This window comes from Buceros rhinoceros, unplaced genomic scaffold, assembly GCF_000710305.1.
Source record: "Buceros rhinoceros silvestris isolate BGI_N320 unplaced genomic scaffold, ASM71030v1 scaffold28812, whole genome shotgun sequence".
Classification (NCBI taxonomy): Eukaryota; Metazoa; Chordata; class Aves; order Bucerotiformes; family Bucerotidae; genus Buceros; species Buceros rhinoceros.
In genome coordinates, this window is record NW_010398096.1 from 5 (window position 1) to 15858 (window position 15854).

Below are 15854 nucleotides of genomic sequence, written 5' to 3' on the forward strand. Positions count from 1 at the left end.
ATATATTATATATAGTATATAATAGTAATAATAATTCAGGACCTTATACAAAATAAATATGCTTAACCACTTATGCACTATGCTTAACCACAATATTAGTGGTAAAGAGTAAAGATTTTAATGCTTATTTCTATTCCATTAATATTATTCTCAGCACTATTCAGTAATTGTAAAAGTTAATTCTTTTTAACCAAAGACATGTTCATGTCTCTAAAAAAGCTACTTATATTCTTAAGATTCAAGTAATTTTACAATAAAATATTTGAGTAGTGGCTTATTCAAAATAAGTTACTGTGAGAAAATTCTGTTCAGTCTTTACAAAAAGTACTGTCAAAAAAACTTTAACACTGACCTAATGATTTAATCTGTTCCAGTGGATATACTGGCTTGGCATATTGGGATTACTTGGTTTTGGTTTAAAAATTCTGTTCAGTCTTTACAAAAAGTACTGTCAAAAAAACTTTAACACTGACCTAATGATTTAATCTGTTCCAGTGGATATACTGGCTTGGCATATTGGTATTAATTGGTTGTGGTTTAATAAAAATGTGATCTAAAGCCTGAATAAATCCCTGGGGGTTCCCAATGTGTCTTTTATAACTTGACTCTGTACACATTTCTTGAACTTGGCATTTCACATTTCTTAGATTTGGGAGTTCAGAAGGCTTTCACTGTTATTAAGGTGGGTGGGGGTTTTTTTGGTTTGGTTTGGGGTTTTTTGGCATTAGCATGCACAACTATTTTGTATGTTAGTTTTTCCCTCGGCTAGTGAATACTAAAGTAAAACAAGCCTATTCTTCCAAAACTCAAACCAAAAATCACTTCCTTGTTTTTTGGATTTGATTCAGATTTAAGTACACCTTTGCCCTACTGTGCAAGAGTATTACAGAAAACTTATCAGTCGGCGATCACAGTGTTTTCAGAATACTGTAAAATATGGTACCAGAAGAATCGGCCCTGATCTCTACTGAAACTGTTCTATTTAGAATTTTATACTATCACTGCCAGTTACAAGTTAATGAAATACTGTTAACTACCTAGGAAAACTCCCAAGTCTCGATTTTAATCCAGAGAGACAACAGGTCTGTTCAGTTTGTGTATGAACATTTTAATAAACACAGGCTGAAATTTAAAAGCAGTTCACCATATCCTATTAACTTTTCCTCTCTTTACATCCATAACTGCCTTAAGCAGCATAATTATATCAATTAGTTACTTGTGTTTTCATGAATGATTCTTATGCAGTTAGTGAAAGTATTTTAATGACAGGCAGCAACAAAGAAAACATAAATCTGTACTGTTAGACTCTTTATTTAAGAAGTTTAACCTTGGATTTTTAAGGAATGTGGCACCTCACCTATAGGGAAGCAGCAAAATTAAAAAAAACCCTACAACATATGATACAGTAATACTTAGTCTGACAGCGATGCTTTCTTTCTTAAGACACCATGGATACGTATTTTGGCTTATCAAAAAAGGTCTCAAGCTAATTATATTTGATAAAGTAAACCAGGGATAAGAAAACTCAAAAAAAAGAGAAGTCAAAATTTTATATAAGGACCATACACACTTTCAGGGTAAACAAAGTTTTGAAATACACACTGTACCACCTATTCGAAGAAACAAGCTTTGGAATGATTTCAAGATGGAGAGTTTAGCTCTGAAGGCATTAACTAAAAAAAAATATTCCAAGAATAAGGAAACTGTATGAAACAAACTTAGGAAGTTGCCAGAGTGAAATACTTACTTGACTACACCAACAGCAAAACACAGCCATTAGTAGTATCTAAATTTCACTCTCTGAATTTGCTGAATCTACTTTTTGTCCTTTAGAGAAAATACTTTCTAATCTTCCCCCCTTTGTCCAAACCTATGTTTACGAAATAATCTTCCTCATAACTTTTAAAATACGCATGTTTCTAGCATGTTTATTAGGCACATATGAGGCACCATCAGAGAGAGAAGAGGCTAAAGCTCTTGGAGAACTACACGTTTCAATATTTTACCAAGGGAAAAAATGGCAATAACACAATTCTTTTTTTTTGTTTTTTTAAATATTCATTATGCTCAAAAACAGAAAATAAATGTTTAGGAACATTTTATCACAGAAGAAATATATATGCAAGTAAGTTTTTTAGTAAAGGAAACATGCAACTGTTGGACTGCACTGGATAGAACAACTACTTGAAGAAAATACAAAATCTAGTCTTACAGATACTCCTGTTTCCAGTCGAGTTACAAACAGAATTCCATCATATTCTGCTTCCTTTGGACATACCTGTTCTATTTTTTTCTGTGGTCCATAAGAATGGGGGACTTTGTTTTCTCTTTCCTTCAGATTCTCTGCCTATCTGGTGAAAATTCAGACTTTGAAGCTCATCTGGGTCAACAAAGAAATCAGAGAGAAAACCACCAGACGCAAATGAATCACATGGGCCTGGGGATGAAGAGATGTTCCATGGGTTCTGGTCAGTCAGAATTTCTGGACTCTTAAATGCAGTGTCTCTAAACGTTTCCAGAAAACTCTTAGAGCTCTCCTGAGGTGCACAGTCAGTGAAAGTCACAAAGAAATCCTCTTCTTCAGCGTTTTTGGAAGCGCGATCAGAGCTATAATGCATCCTGAAAGGCTGTCTTTGAACACAGAGAGAATTTGTAACATCTCGATGAGCAAAATCTTCACAGTCCTTTTGCACAGCAAAGAAATTTTGCTTCCTCCTTGTAATTACTTCTGAAGAACATGATTTCTTTTGAATATAGCTTGGAAGATCAGAGTCAAAAAAACCCTGATGATGATCCAGTGGAGAAATCGTGGCTTCAGAATTCGTATGAGATGTTCCTGGTAGAGAAAAATTTGAACCGTTCTGTTTAAAGAATGAAAAATTAGCTTATTTCTTTACATTTTACAGAAAACCAAGATGCCATTGAGCATTTCAGTTGCAGTTTATATCCTCAGAACAACTGACCTTTTCACGATTAGCAGATAAATATTCTAATACACTCAGATTTTCAATTAGTTTCAAAGGAGACACATCGTCCTAGTAATTCAAGATATTACCTGTGCTTTTTCGTGCCTTGTCAAGCAGCTCTAAAGACTGATGATTTTGTTTATAATCTAGATAGAAGGTGTTGAAATTATTCTGGTTTACTGGGAGTGATGCACCTTCCACTGTTGTTTCTAGTGGAGCAGCAGTATTTAGGCTGTATGAAGATGTCATGTCACTAAAATGCTAAAACACCAACAAAAAGATACTGGAGGAGTGTTTATAGCATGTTTACACTGTCACATATGAAAAGTTAAATCAGTTGTTAGGATTCTAAGATGTATAAATTTTTGATTACTGGAAGGAAAAGGAAAAGACTTACCAATACAGAAGGAGAGGCATGTATTACAGACAACATGGCACCTGTCTTAAATCTATAAATGGAGTAAGTAATAAAGCCTGTCTCTTGAAACACAGCAAATGAATACCTATTGATCAATACCAATCAATATACTTTACTCCCTTTCTAAATCTCCTTATTCTATTTCTACAGTCCAGGACTGTAGGAAGAAGTGTCTAATATGGACTGGCACATACCATATGTCATAGAGGAATTAAACTAATGAGATATTTTTCTGTTTTTCAGTTCAGTTACAGCTTTATATATATGCAGTTATTACTATAAGATGCACAAGTTGATATCCAGTACCCAAACATCTGTTCACTTGCTCCTTCTCCTTAACTGAATGCTTCTGACATGAAAGTTTGTTGTCCCACTTTCTTGGCTGATAAACACCGTGTGTTTTTTTATCTAATTAGCTGTCTATAATCAGTTTATAATTTTCCCAGGCTTGGCCTAACTGAATCAGTAGAAGCACACAATTCTAACTGCAGAGGTGACTGCATTTAGTTAATGGAATTCTTCATATTAACCTCTAGGGCTCTTTCAAATGCTTGATACTATGAATTTATAAATGGTGGGTTTATTATTGTGGAATGACAGCAGGAAGACGGCAAGAAAGGAAGGCAGGAAGAAAGGCAAGCAGGAAGGTAGGACGAAAGTCCTGGAAAAACTTAATTGGAAAATATTTCTTATATTAGGTAAACTTATAAGCTTGTATGGTGATACAATACTTCATGTGATGAAGCTTGGAGAGGAAGCTGATCAAATGAGTATTTTTCCAGTTTAAAAAATGTTCTTATCTTCACATAAACATAATGGTGGCTTGATGAAATCTGATGAGAATAAGCAGGCTCAATGTTTTAGATATAAACGATATGCCAAAGCATATAATTAATTTTTAAATGACACCAGCAACTATGTGTGTAATCAGATAAAAAATCTTATTACAACAGTGCAAAAAGATTGATCTAATACATAAATTAATTTTGGCCAACCTTTAAAACTTTTTTTGGAACCTCTGGCAGAAGTTCCTGAAGCTGTTCAAAGCTTGCCAGAAACAACCTGTTCAGCGAAGATTCCTTTTTTAACATAAACTGAGCAACCAGAGGGTTGATACATGGAAAAGCAAGCAGGCATTTCTCTGTCTGGAAAGGGAAATTATTTTGTTAGATGGATTGATATGTGAGAACATTTCCCCCTCCCCCCACCCCCCCTTTTTTTTTTGTTTCTAGAGTATACCATAGAAATAGAACTTTCAAATAGCGTACTTTCATAGCCTGGTGAAAATTTTTTTTTTTTTTTTTTTTTACTACAGATGTAACACTGTAGCATTTTTGAGGAAGAGTAAGTTCTGCATAGCAGTTATAGAACTTTCAAATAGCGTACTTTCATAGCCTGGTGAAAATTTTTTTTTTTTTTTTTTTTTTTTTTTTTTTTTTTTTTTTTTTTTTTTTTTTTTTTTTTTTTTTTTTTTTTTACTACAGATGTAACACTGTAGCATTTTTGAGGAAGAGTAAGTTCTGCATAGCAGTTTGATAAAAAGCAAACACAGTATAAAGGTGTTTCTAACCTGAACAATGAAACCAGTGAATCATGTGAACTTGATTTAAAAACGCGTCACCAGATTGACTGTTTATTCTTTGTTTTGAAGAGAATTACCTAAGTCAAGAGATACTGACAAAGCTGGTTTTGTTTTATCAAAGTTAGGTTTGTAGCAATGAGACAGGTGGACAGGGCAGGAGTCCCTAGGGGGAGGCTGAATGTCGCAGAGAGGGCAGCAGTGTGAGAGCCTCAGCATTTCTAGAATGTTAGTTTCCAATTCCTGACTTTCCTAAAGCTCTGCAATCAGCAGATGCCAGTTTCTAACACCTTTAACAGAGACAAAACGTAATCAATGACTCGTCTTAGGTTTTTATCAGTATCCTTAGTCTCTAAATTGGAAAACCTATAATCCAATATCCCACACTTGAAAGGCCATGCCAATACCTGCTTTAAAATGCTTCTGCATTTTGCAAAAGCCAAAAAGGATCACAACTTTAAAGGAGTTGAAAGCTCCAACATAAAATGAAACAAATCCATATGTTTAATTTGAAAACCTCAATATACAAGTCAAAGGACATCATGCATTTGATGTGATTGATAGACCTGTTCCAGCATTTGTTATACGTATCCAAAATCAACTACTGCATGAGAAGGTAAACAAATTCATACTACCTTGTACTAAAGCACGTCTGTAAGCAACACCATTGACTTCAGTAATGGATCTGGCTTCCTGCCCAAGTGAGCTGTTGTATGTTTATCTTTAACAATCTGGATAGTTTTTTGAACTTAGTGCCTAGGATTGTGGAACGGTACACATCGGCCAGTGGATGTGGAAGATGCATGCCTCTACTGGTTAATAGTGAAAGCAAGAGGAAAGTCTAAATTGCACCTACTGTGCTGCAAGGATGATGGAAGCATTATATTTCTGTGTATATACATACATATAAAATATATGTCTTATATATACACTATATATATAATAACATACAAAATATTATAATGCTTATTTTAATAATAAATTTTAAGATAACAGCAAAAAAAAAAGCCTAGAACTTTATGAGTTTGAGAAACAGGGAGAAAACAGTGTAACTTAATGCAAACCTCAGATGGTAAAACAGAAAGCCAGGATTTGTCCAACCACTCATGAGGACTGATACTAGATGCTATCAAAACGTTGTCAGCGATCTGACGAATTACCAGTGCTGTCTCTTCAATCCCTGGCACAAGAACTACCTAAAAGTGATATGTAACACTTTTGATTAAAACTTGTACCAAGGAATGTCCTAATTTGCTACAGAAGTTAAATACGAGAGTTTAATGTTTACCCTGAACACAACAGCTGGCAATGTGGAGTAATTAAAACTTAATCCATGCTTATCATGTGGAGGAACTCCAGCCTCTGACCAGTAGCCCGGCTGCAAACTACTCTCCTTACTTACGCAAATCCTATCTAGGTGAAATCTGTTCTTTTGTATGTGATCAAGTTTACGGGTATAATATGAACTCCTAATAAAACAGGTAGTTCTGAGATGCCTATTGTACTTTAAGAAGACATGTAACACTTGGAAGGTCTAAGTAATTTCCACATGAACTATACTGCTGAATACATGGAAAGAAAAAAGCTTTGTCCTCTCTTTAACCTTCATTTAACCAGCTAAATCTGAAACCAATTGTATTAGGCAAATAAGTAAGAAATTATCTAAAAAGATGTTATTTCATGTAGAAGAAATAAGTTACAGACACCAACTTGGTAAGCTGAATGAAACTTTTGCTCCATTTTTTAAGATTGATTATTCTAGATACTGCATTTTCTGATTTATAATGAAAAAAGTTAATCTATATTGCCACATAAAAAAATAAAGCAAACTAGCTGATAGCAGAGAAAATTACATTTACTTCTCTTCTACCATATTAGTAGCATAATATTGATCTGGAAGATCAAATTAAGCCATAAGCAGGACTAATGCACATTCTAATAATTTACAGAATTAAAGATACAATGTTATTTTTTTACTCCTAGTCATTAAAACACTTCAGCTGCTATTTGACTCTGATTCAATCCGTACTGGAGTCTTTCCACTGACTTCAGCAGCAGCGAAGTAAGCTCCTCTCTCTTCTTTTAGTAATATTGAGATATTTTATGTTTTCAATGCAGAATACATACTCGATGAAGCACTTCAGAAATACCATGCAGTGAAGATTAAAAAAGAGTTTGTTACCAAAAATATTACCTTCACTTCAAAGTCTTCTAACTTCTGTGTAAGTTCAATTAGAGTGGCATAAATTAACACGAGGTTAAGCAGAGTATCTCCCCTGAGACTGTACCTATAAAACAGTTTCACAGGACCATTCATATTTAATAAACTTATGTAATAATTCCAAAACATTTGTCCATTTATTAATAATTGTCTGTTTCATTTCATGGAATTCAGAATACTGGTAAAGTTTGAGCATTAATATCTGTGAAAGGAGAACGAGGACAGATTAAGTGACTGAGTGCTGAAGGATGCACTGTGAGGAAGAAAATGGAGTCAGCCCCACAGCAAAGCAAGCCTGGCCTGAACTGAAAGGACTGGATCAGTGTCAGCCACTGGAGAAAAATCATACAGTGAGGAAAGGTGATGCATGGAAAACTTACCACTTGCTGATGAAAAAAAATCCCCCAGTAGATGATAAATGAACACGTATGAACTCTGTCAACAAAAACTGTGCTTCCACAGCAAAAGGAGAACTACTGATGGATTGGAAGAACACTTCCAATGTCTCCCTTTTGCACATGATAGACAGTGATGCTAACACAGTATTTGTTAACCCCCACAGTGTATTTGTGGGCATTAATTTACTTCAAACAGTTATAAAGAATAATTCCAGCGGTTAATATCCTTACTCTTGGGAAATTTCTGGACCCGTTGATTTGAAATACACCTCACATTAGCATTACTTGCCTGAAATCCTGTTAATGTTATAACAGCCATTTATCTCTTGTGTAAGACTAAAAATAACCTAACACATAACAAACACGTTTGGTAACTTTTTTGAGGTATCCAGGGATCATTGTTACTTCTATCATTACGCTGAGTTTTTCAGTAGGAGCACAACACTGCAACTAAGTGAAAAGTCCAAAGCACACTAGAAATACAGGCTTACAATTTTCATGTTGTTCTAAGAGAAATGACCTACAGAGAAATTCAAAGAACAGAGTGTTAGCTTGTTCTAATAAGCAGCTTCCTTTAGTGACGTTTGTTTTAAAAATACCAATGTAACAACAGAATTTCATAACTTACTCCAAACTCAGTCTTTCTGTGGAATAGAAAACAATCCAACAGCACATATATTGGAGTGATAATGCCATCAGCTTCGATATTACATTGTCACAGGACTTCTCATGATTTAGTTCTTCCATACTCTACCGTAAAATTAATATAAAAAGTAAAAACTAAATAAATATATTACCATGGTTGTTAAAAGCTTTTAATGTGCTTTGCCATATTATGGAGAAGTTAGATCAAACATAAATACAGCTAAATAACACAGGTACTAAAGACACATCTGTGGCTCAGGGAAACGTGGTTGTATTACCAACTTCTATTTTGTTTGATCTTTGGAAAGCTGATTCAATGCTTCATGCCTCTTTTTACCTTCTGTAAAAAAAGAAACACTGCAACTAATGTTTTAGGATATTTTCAACATTTTTCAAAACTTTAATAATGCAAAAAACTGTTATAAACCTCTGAAGTACTTCTGCAAATCACATTGTAACTACACGGAATATATAAAGACAACATCACTAACTGCAGTAGCAGGTAGGGATGTCTGTCTGTGTTTTGCTTGCAATACTGATTGGTTATTTTATTCTTTATGTATCTTCTAGCAGCAGTTATTCTACCTGTAAAGTCATCTGCTGCTGCATACCAGAATATAAGCATTATGCTATTGTCTAAACTATTACTTTTTATTACAAGTAGGACAAATTATTCTCTAGGCTACTTCAGATAACTATCTGAATGGGAGGAATTAGCATGCACGCTGGTAAGAAAATACAGTCACAGATATATCTAGTGTATCTGTTGGTTATTACAATATTCCTTTATACAACCTTGTTTTCAAGTACACATCCTTTAATTATATTTAATACAATCCAATCTCAGGTCAAATGTTACAACTCTGTGAAGAAATGTAGGTACAGGTATGAGGACATTTTAGAAACTGGCACAGATAGAATTTTGGAGTTAATGAATTTGGAAATAATTTGTGTCATGAAACAATATGATTGCAAGAAGAAAAGATATGTTAGAAGGCTGCAGATACAGCCTAGAAGTGACCCAATGTGTAACAGAATTTGGACATTCTAGTTGCCTTTTGTACCTGCAAAAAGATAGCAGTACATCCATCTATTGTTAACACAACATATCCATCTGTAGTTCCAAAGAGCTTTAAGGAGTAACTACTGCTTCTTTCAACAAAGGTAATGCTGTACCTGCAGAAGCCAAATTATTTTATTAAATCTCGGTTAAGTAAAATAATAATATTTTCGTAAAGGAAATGAACAACGTATATCTCAATACAATTTTTTAAATTACACAGTCTTCTAAGGCCTTGATCTTTCTCAAATGCTCAAGTTCACTTTAAGACACATTTGAAGAACACACATGAAAGCAGCAGAGTGTTAATGAAATATTACTGGATTAATTCAATTATGTTGCTAACCCTACTGAATATGACCTTGATATACAGCCTTTAAGCTTACCAAAAAAAAAAAAAAGACGTAATACAGAAATTAAGATAGCTAAATCAAGAAAATAAATTTAGATGCTCCTTTTGAGTAATTAAACATATATTGCTTTTCTTTTCTTCCTTTCACGATTGTGCAGCACGGGGAAAGCAAATTGAGTGAAAACTCCATGACTGCCATTGATATGATCCTAAATTTTTCTAAGTGTATGAGAACTGCCTTAGCAAGGACTCACTGAATGAACATCTCATGCTTACAGCTTTCAGAGAGTCTTGGCTTACTAATGGGTGGAAGGTGACATAAGACAATTGTCACACTACTTGACCTCATCCCTAGGAAACGTGAGACTTGAACCTGAATCTGGCAGCAGTAAATCCTCTAGAAACTTCTATGGACAGTGTATGCAGACATTAACAAAAAAGTGTACTATAAGTTTTTCTGAAACCATATAGCTCTTTGCTCACCCATTTAATTACTTCATGAGTGCTAAAATGAGCTAGTGAGAGAGTACCAAAAAGCATTCCTGACTGTTTAGCTTGTGGCCAGGCTGAACAGAGAATTTGAACAGGTCAGAGTTTAAAAGTGCATATCAAATTACATGTTCAAATTTTAAGTGTCAAACCTGATTTTTTTTTTTCCTACTGTACTGTAACTGGACACAGCTCAAGGATGGCTTCACAGTTAACTTAAGGATACAGCACGGATCAAAATCAGCACATCTTTTCATCAACATGGTGAAATCAACCATTTGCATCTCTGGCACTGTGTTTAAGAGATGCTGCTGCTTTGTCTCCTATTTACTTTTTTTTCCTCCATGATAAAACGTACCTTTATCAGGTATTTATTATTGTGAAAGCAAAATGCAAGAAAATTATGTCAAAGAAAATAATGCACATGTGCAATGATTTACAAGCATGAAAATTTCTGTACAGATTTAAGAGTATTCAAAATTAAGTGAATATTAATATATTTAATACATGAAGTGTTTTTTGCTTTTAATCTAGCCTCTCCCAAAAGCTATGAGTCATCAGAAAATGAGACTGGTTTACTGTTGTTTGCTTTGTTTTTCTCAGCATAGCTTCTGTAGTTAAAAAACAAAAAAATCCAAAAGTGATTTTTACGGAGAGTTAAATAAAAATTATTCCAAGCACTAAAAAAACACTGAAGCAAAAAATGTTTACCAGTAATGTTTCAGGGAAAAGCAGACAACCAAAAAAGTTGTTTTGATTAAAAGTGCCAGCTCATCATTATTAAAATGGGGCCAGTTCCGTGCACGCTGCGCCTCACCTAAAAAATCCACCGCGCAGGCCCGAAGGGTGTAGTCACGTTTGCAAAGCCCTGTAGCGCATTGGCCTTTTCAGCCATCAGCGCGCTTGCAGTAAGCGTGGGAAAAGCCCTTCCCAAATCTTCGTTCGCGAAGCCAAGCCATGATGATGATGATGATAATTAAAATAAACGAATCAGCCAATTCCATTTGGGTTGACATCTGTATGAATCCATAGAACTAAGCTATCAACTTCAGCAGAAAAATTATCTTCTTGTCTTTTAAAATGCTAATAGTGTAATTGTAGTAATGTATCTGCTAGCCAGGTAGATATATAATACATGATACAGTAGGACACGACACATGTTCTGGAAAACTGAAAATAAATAGTCAATAAGATTAAACAGGTTATTTTCACTCACTTGGACTCCAAAAGCTGAAGAATATCTGGCATATTAAGAAGACCTTCACTTGCAAGAAAAATATATGGAATCTGTACCTCCAGAAGAAAGGAACCACGGTGATTCCCTGAAACATTTTGTATATGTAAGACGATAATTTCATAAGCAAAAACTAAAGATACATTTAGGTATTTAAATAGATGTACCTTTTAAAAATGCAGCTTTATTCCATCCCCATTAAAATGTTTCCATACATGCTGCTTTTTTTTTTTTTTTTTTCAAAATTAAACTCTTCTAAATGTCCCTGAAATTAAGCTTTAATTTATACTCCTTTAGCAACAGTCCCTTAGTGTGAGGAAGGGTGGATACAGCTTGTAGAAACTGTGAACAACTATGAACTTGGCAAAGAGCTTTTATCAACATTTACTACTACATCCTGGCCAAAACTGAGCTCACGCACCCTAAGAAAAAACCTTCCTATCTTGCCGTATAGATAAACCAGCTCTGTTTGCTTAGCTTTAGCCTTCATAATTTATTACCCATTCTCTTCTACAGGCACATGACCTTAACATTTGAGGGAACAAAAAATACTTTCCTTTCATATACCAGCCCAATAGCTTGTTACAATTCTGGAGAGTACTTACCCATCTGTATTGTTTCAGGGAGGGTAGTTTTAAAAGTCTTGTAAGTAACATTCAGATTTTTGCACAGGTTTCTCCAGCAAGAGTTTTCAGAATAATCATATTCTATTACTAATGAGAAGTGTATCCAAGGGAAGTCAGCTCCAATTTGCTGATTATGTACAATAACACAGGAGTATCTACTAAGGCTTAAGAAAACAAACAAACAAAAGGAATAAAATTAAGTTCAGGTAGAATTACCCTCAGAACAAAAGAAAAGCATTTTTACTTTGAAGAATTATCACTGTTTAAAGTCTGTTTACAGAAAAAGTATTTACCCTTCATGAATTTAAAGCTGTAAGTTCTTTAAAAATAAATTTAAAAATTAAAAGCTGTACTTGCCCCTCTAATTATTTATTTGATCTATTCATATTTCCCTGCAATGCCATAGTCATTATCTTACGTCCTTCCCCCACCTCTTTCTAAAAACCATGCAAAATGAACATGTTTTTCGACACAATTCTTTTTAAAAACACGCAAAACAAAATTAAAAGTTCAAAACATGCAATTGCATGTTTTCTAAAAGTTCCTCTGAGCCTCACAATTAAGCATTTCTCTGGAGTGTGAAGAAAATTCTGCCCTCCCAGAATGAAGCTGTAGACCCATATTCGGAAAATTTTACTCCAGATTGGAAAGTACCATGGAAATGAATAAATGTAACAGAAGTTTCACTGATGTCAGTCCTGAGTAAAGAATTATTTTTCAAAATCAAGATTATAACTTACTTGCTTATGATATCTCTGGAACCTAAAAAAGTTTTTTTTTTCTCAGAATTCAAAACTATAGCTTTTAAACCTGCATAAAAAGAAGTAAAGCCTTAATCAAACAATGGGTCTCTGTGAGTATGAATCAATGCACAGCAGTAAGCAGCAAATGTGGAAATACACAGCGTATTAAAATTTTATGTATTACATTGACTGTCTTGATAAAGCCCTACACAATTTCACTTGGAATTGCACTGGCGGGTATAATGATGTAGAATCTTTAAGTTTTGAACCCATGGAAGAAATAACAAGTTCCATGTCTCATGAACTCACAACCTGATCACTTTAAAATGAAAAATTAAAGGCTAGGGCAAAATGAAGCATCTTTGCTCCTTTAGCAATTAAATTCCTTTACACTTTCTGTTCACTTCAAGTTTTACAAGTATGACTGAAAGATGTAGCCAAAGAGAGGCACAAATGACTCTCTTCAAGTTTGGTTAATTGGACTGACCCATGTTTGCAACCAAGACTTAAAACCTTAAAACAAATAAAATACATTTCCTTAAATATTATTATTAGTAAAAACATTGTGAACATGCCTCCTCCCTTTTAAAACGTTCTAAAAGACAGGCTTTCTTCTTTTAAGAGCACAGGAAATTTATTTTTAAAGGCAAAAGACCAATAAAATACATGACACCACTGATAATGTTCAAGTAAGAAGGAGTTACAAAACTGGATTTTAAAAAGTGATAGGAAAGAAATCAGTGGCTTGCTCTAAATATAAGTACAACATCAAGTAACAATCTTCCTGAAACACGTTTTGTTTCACCAGTTCAATCTGTAATGTTGAGCAAGCTTGTACAAAATTACTCACAGTAAAATGATGACCTGATGACCTCTTTCAGTGGAGGGCAAGGATGTTGGAAGCGGTGTTTTTTCCCTTGGGTTTAATAGACTGCTACAGCTTATGCTTGCATATTTAGCAAATCAGCAAACAAGGTCAGCAACAGATGGATGAGGGAAATCATGATCTGCACCTAACCACTCATCTAAGGTTTTATGCTAGGGACCTTAGTTAAGAGTTCTAAATTCTAACTGCTCTTCGTAAGTTTGCAAGGAAGAAAACTTGTAACCACTGATCAGCTAAAACAATGAGACAATCTGACCAAGACAGAGGATGCAATCATAAGTTGACAATGGACTGCCTACATCTCATTTGTGTTCTGTTAAATAAATCTTTGACTTGACAGGTGGGGGGGTGTCATTCTTACAACAGAAAACATCATAACAGAACCCTTACTCAGGGGAAAATAAAATTACAAGAAAGGAAAAAGGCTGATGGAAGAGTTAGGAAACAGAAAACAGTGAGAAAGTTTCCTGATGAGGAGAAAAGGGAGAAACACCTGCAGAAAGCATACCAACAGGCAGGCAGCAAAGTACAGAGTAACAGCCACTTTTTCTTTCAAAAACACACATAAAAATAATTACTTACCTTCTACTCTAGATAAAGTGTGAATGAGGGCAGCTTTTTCTCTCTCAGAGTCCATCCTTGTTATGATTAGTATCTGGAAGAAAACAAGTAAAATAAACTCAAGGACTATAAAAAAAAAACTCATTCTTTCAGCCTGCATACATCATTCTTTCTCCTTTGCACAGAAAGCACAAAATTGACTAAGCAGGCGGCAAAACTAGAAACCTCAGAGTTTTCTAGAATGACAGTCACAGAATCATAGATTATTTCAAGTTGGAAGGGACTCATAAGGATCATCCAAGCCCAAACTCCCTGCTCCTTGCAGGACTACCTAAAACTAAATCATATGACTAAGGGCATCATCCAGATGCTCCTTGAACTCTGGCAGGCTTGGTGATGTGACCAAATCCCTGGGGAGGCTGTTCCAGTGACTGGCCACACTCTCAGTGAAGAACCTTTTCCTAATATCCTAATATCAAGTTACCCTGACACAGCTGCATTCCATTTTCTTGATTCTTATCACCAGTCACCAGAGAGAGGTGATCAGCACCTCACCTTTTGCTGACCCCTTGAAAAAGTTGTAGACTGCAGTGAGGTCACCCCTCGGCCTTCACTTTTCCAAACCAAACAAACCAAGCGACCTCAGCCACTCTTAATCAGTCTTGCCCTCAAGACCTTTCACCATCTTGGTCTCCTTCCCCTGGGCAGGGGACATTAATAGTTGTATGTCTTTATAGTGAGGCATCCAAACGTGCACACAGGACTCGAGGAGGGGCTGCGCCAGTGTAGAGTGAGACAACCACCTCCCTCAGTTGGCTACTTGTGCTGTGCTGGGCTTGCTGCACCCCAGGACACAGATGGCCCTTTTGGCTTCCCAGGCACACTGTTGACTCATATTCCACCTGCCATCAACCCAGACCCCCCGATCTCTTTCCGAGAGTCTGGTCTCCTATATACAACCAGCAACATCCTGCCCCAGCTGATGAATCCAGTACTTGCTCTTGTTAAATTTCATGTGGTTGGTGATAGCCCAGCCCTCTAGGCTATCCTGATCTCTCCTCAAGGGAGTCCACAGCTCCTCCTAATCTAATATCATGGGCAATCTCACTCAATGTACATTAGACTTCTGTGTCCAGATCACCTATAAAAACATTGAAGAGCACTGCCCCTAAAATTGAGCCCTAGGGCACCCCACTGGTGACTGATGTAACCTCATTTACCCACTCCCGTGAGATATGGCTCTTAAAAAGCGACCACTACTCACTGATCCCAATATCTTCAAAACCAGATTTCAAGGCGACCTTACAAATAGCTCCCTCAGTAGCCCCAAGTTTGCTCTCCCCATATCCAGGGCTGGAGGTTCTTATCACCAGCAATTTGAAACTCAAGACTTGGAGAAACAATATTATAGAAGACATCAGTATTGGAATTCAGTTTTATGAACCAAACTGTTACGGAAGAAATCTTAAACTGGAATATTTGATTAGAAGTAAAAATGCTATTTAAAGATATTATCTAAAGACATTATACCACATTATTACTGTTGCACTACACAGATCATTGCTGACGCATTAGAGGCATTATCCCTGTGGAGGCAAAACTTAAAACTAAAGCTACCTAGAATTTAGCCTGCAAGATGAATATGTGCTGGAGAGAGGTACAGATGTACCTGCTGA

The 15854-nt window shown here is 35.5% G+C and overlaps 1 protein-coding gene across 1 annotated transcript in view; it reads right to left on the reverse strand.

Moving 5' to 3' along the window:
* Positions 1-2278: 2278 nt before the first annotated feature.
* The window catches only part of LOC104488855 (chromosome unknown open reading frame, human C9orf84), a gene marked incomplete at both ends in the record, with an annotated part of 29280 nt that continues 15704 nt past the window's right edge, over positions 2279-15854 (reverse strand). The window contains 11 exons of the mRNA XM_010130947.1: positions 2279-2836; positions 3056-3227; positions 4380-4529; positions 6028-6159; positions 7158-7251; positions 8211-8332; positions 9292-9403; positions 11345-11450; positions 11968-12146; positions 12729-12798; positions 14200-14272. Coding sequence (XP_010129249.1) covers positions 2279-2836; positions 3056-3227; positions 4380-4529; positions 6028-6159; positions 7158-7251; positions 8211-8332; positions 9292-9403; positions 11345-11450; positions 11968-12146; positions 12729-12798; positions 14200-14272 — 1768 coding nt within the window. The remainder of the gene's footprint in view (positions 2837-3055; positions 3228-4379; positions 4530-6027; positions 6160-7157; positions 7252-8210; positions 8333-9291; positions 9404-11344; positions 11451-11967; positions 12147-12728; positions 12799-14199; positions 14273-15854) is intronic.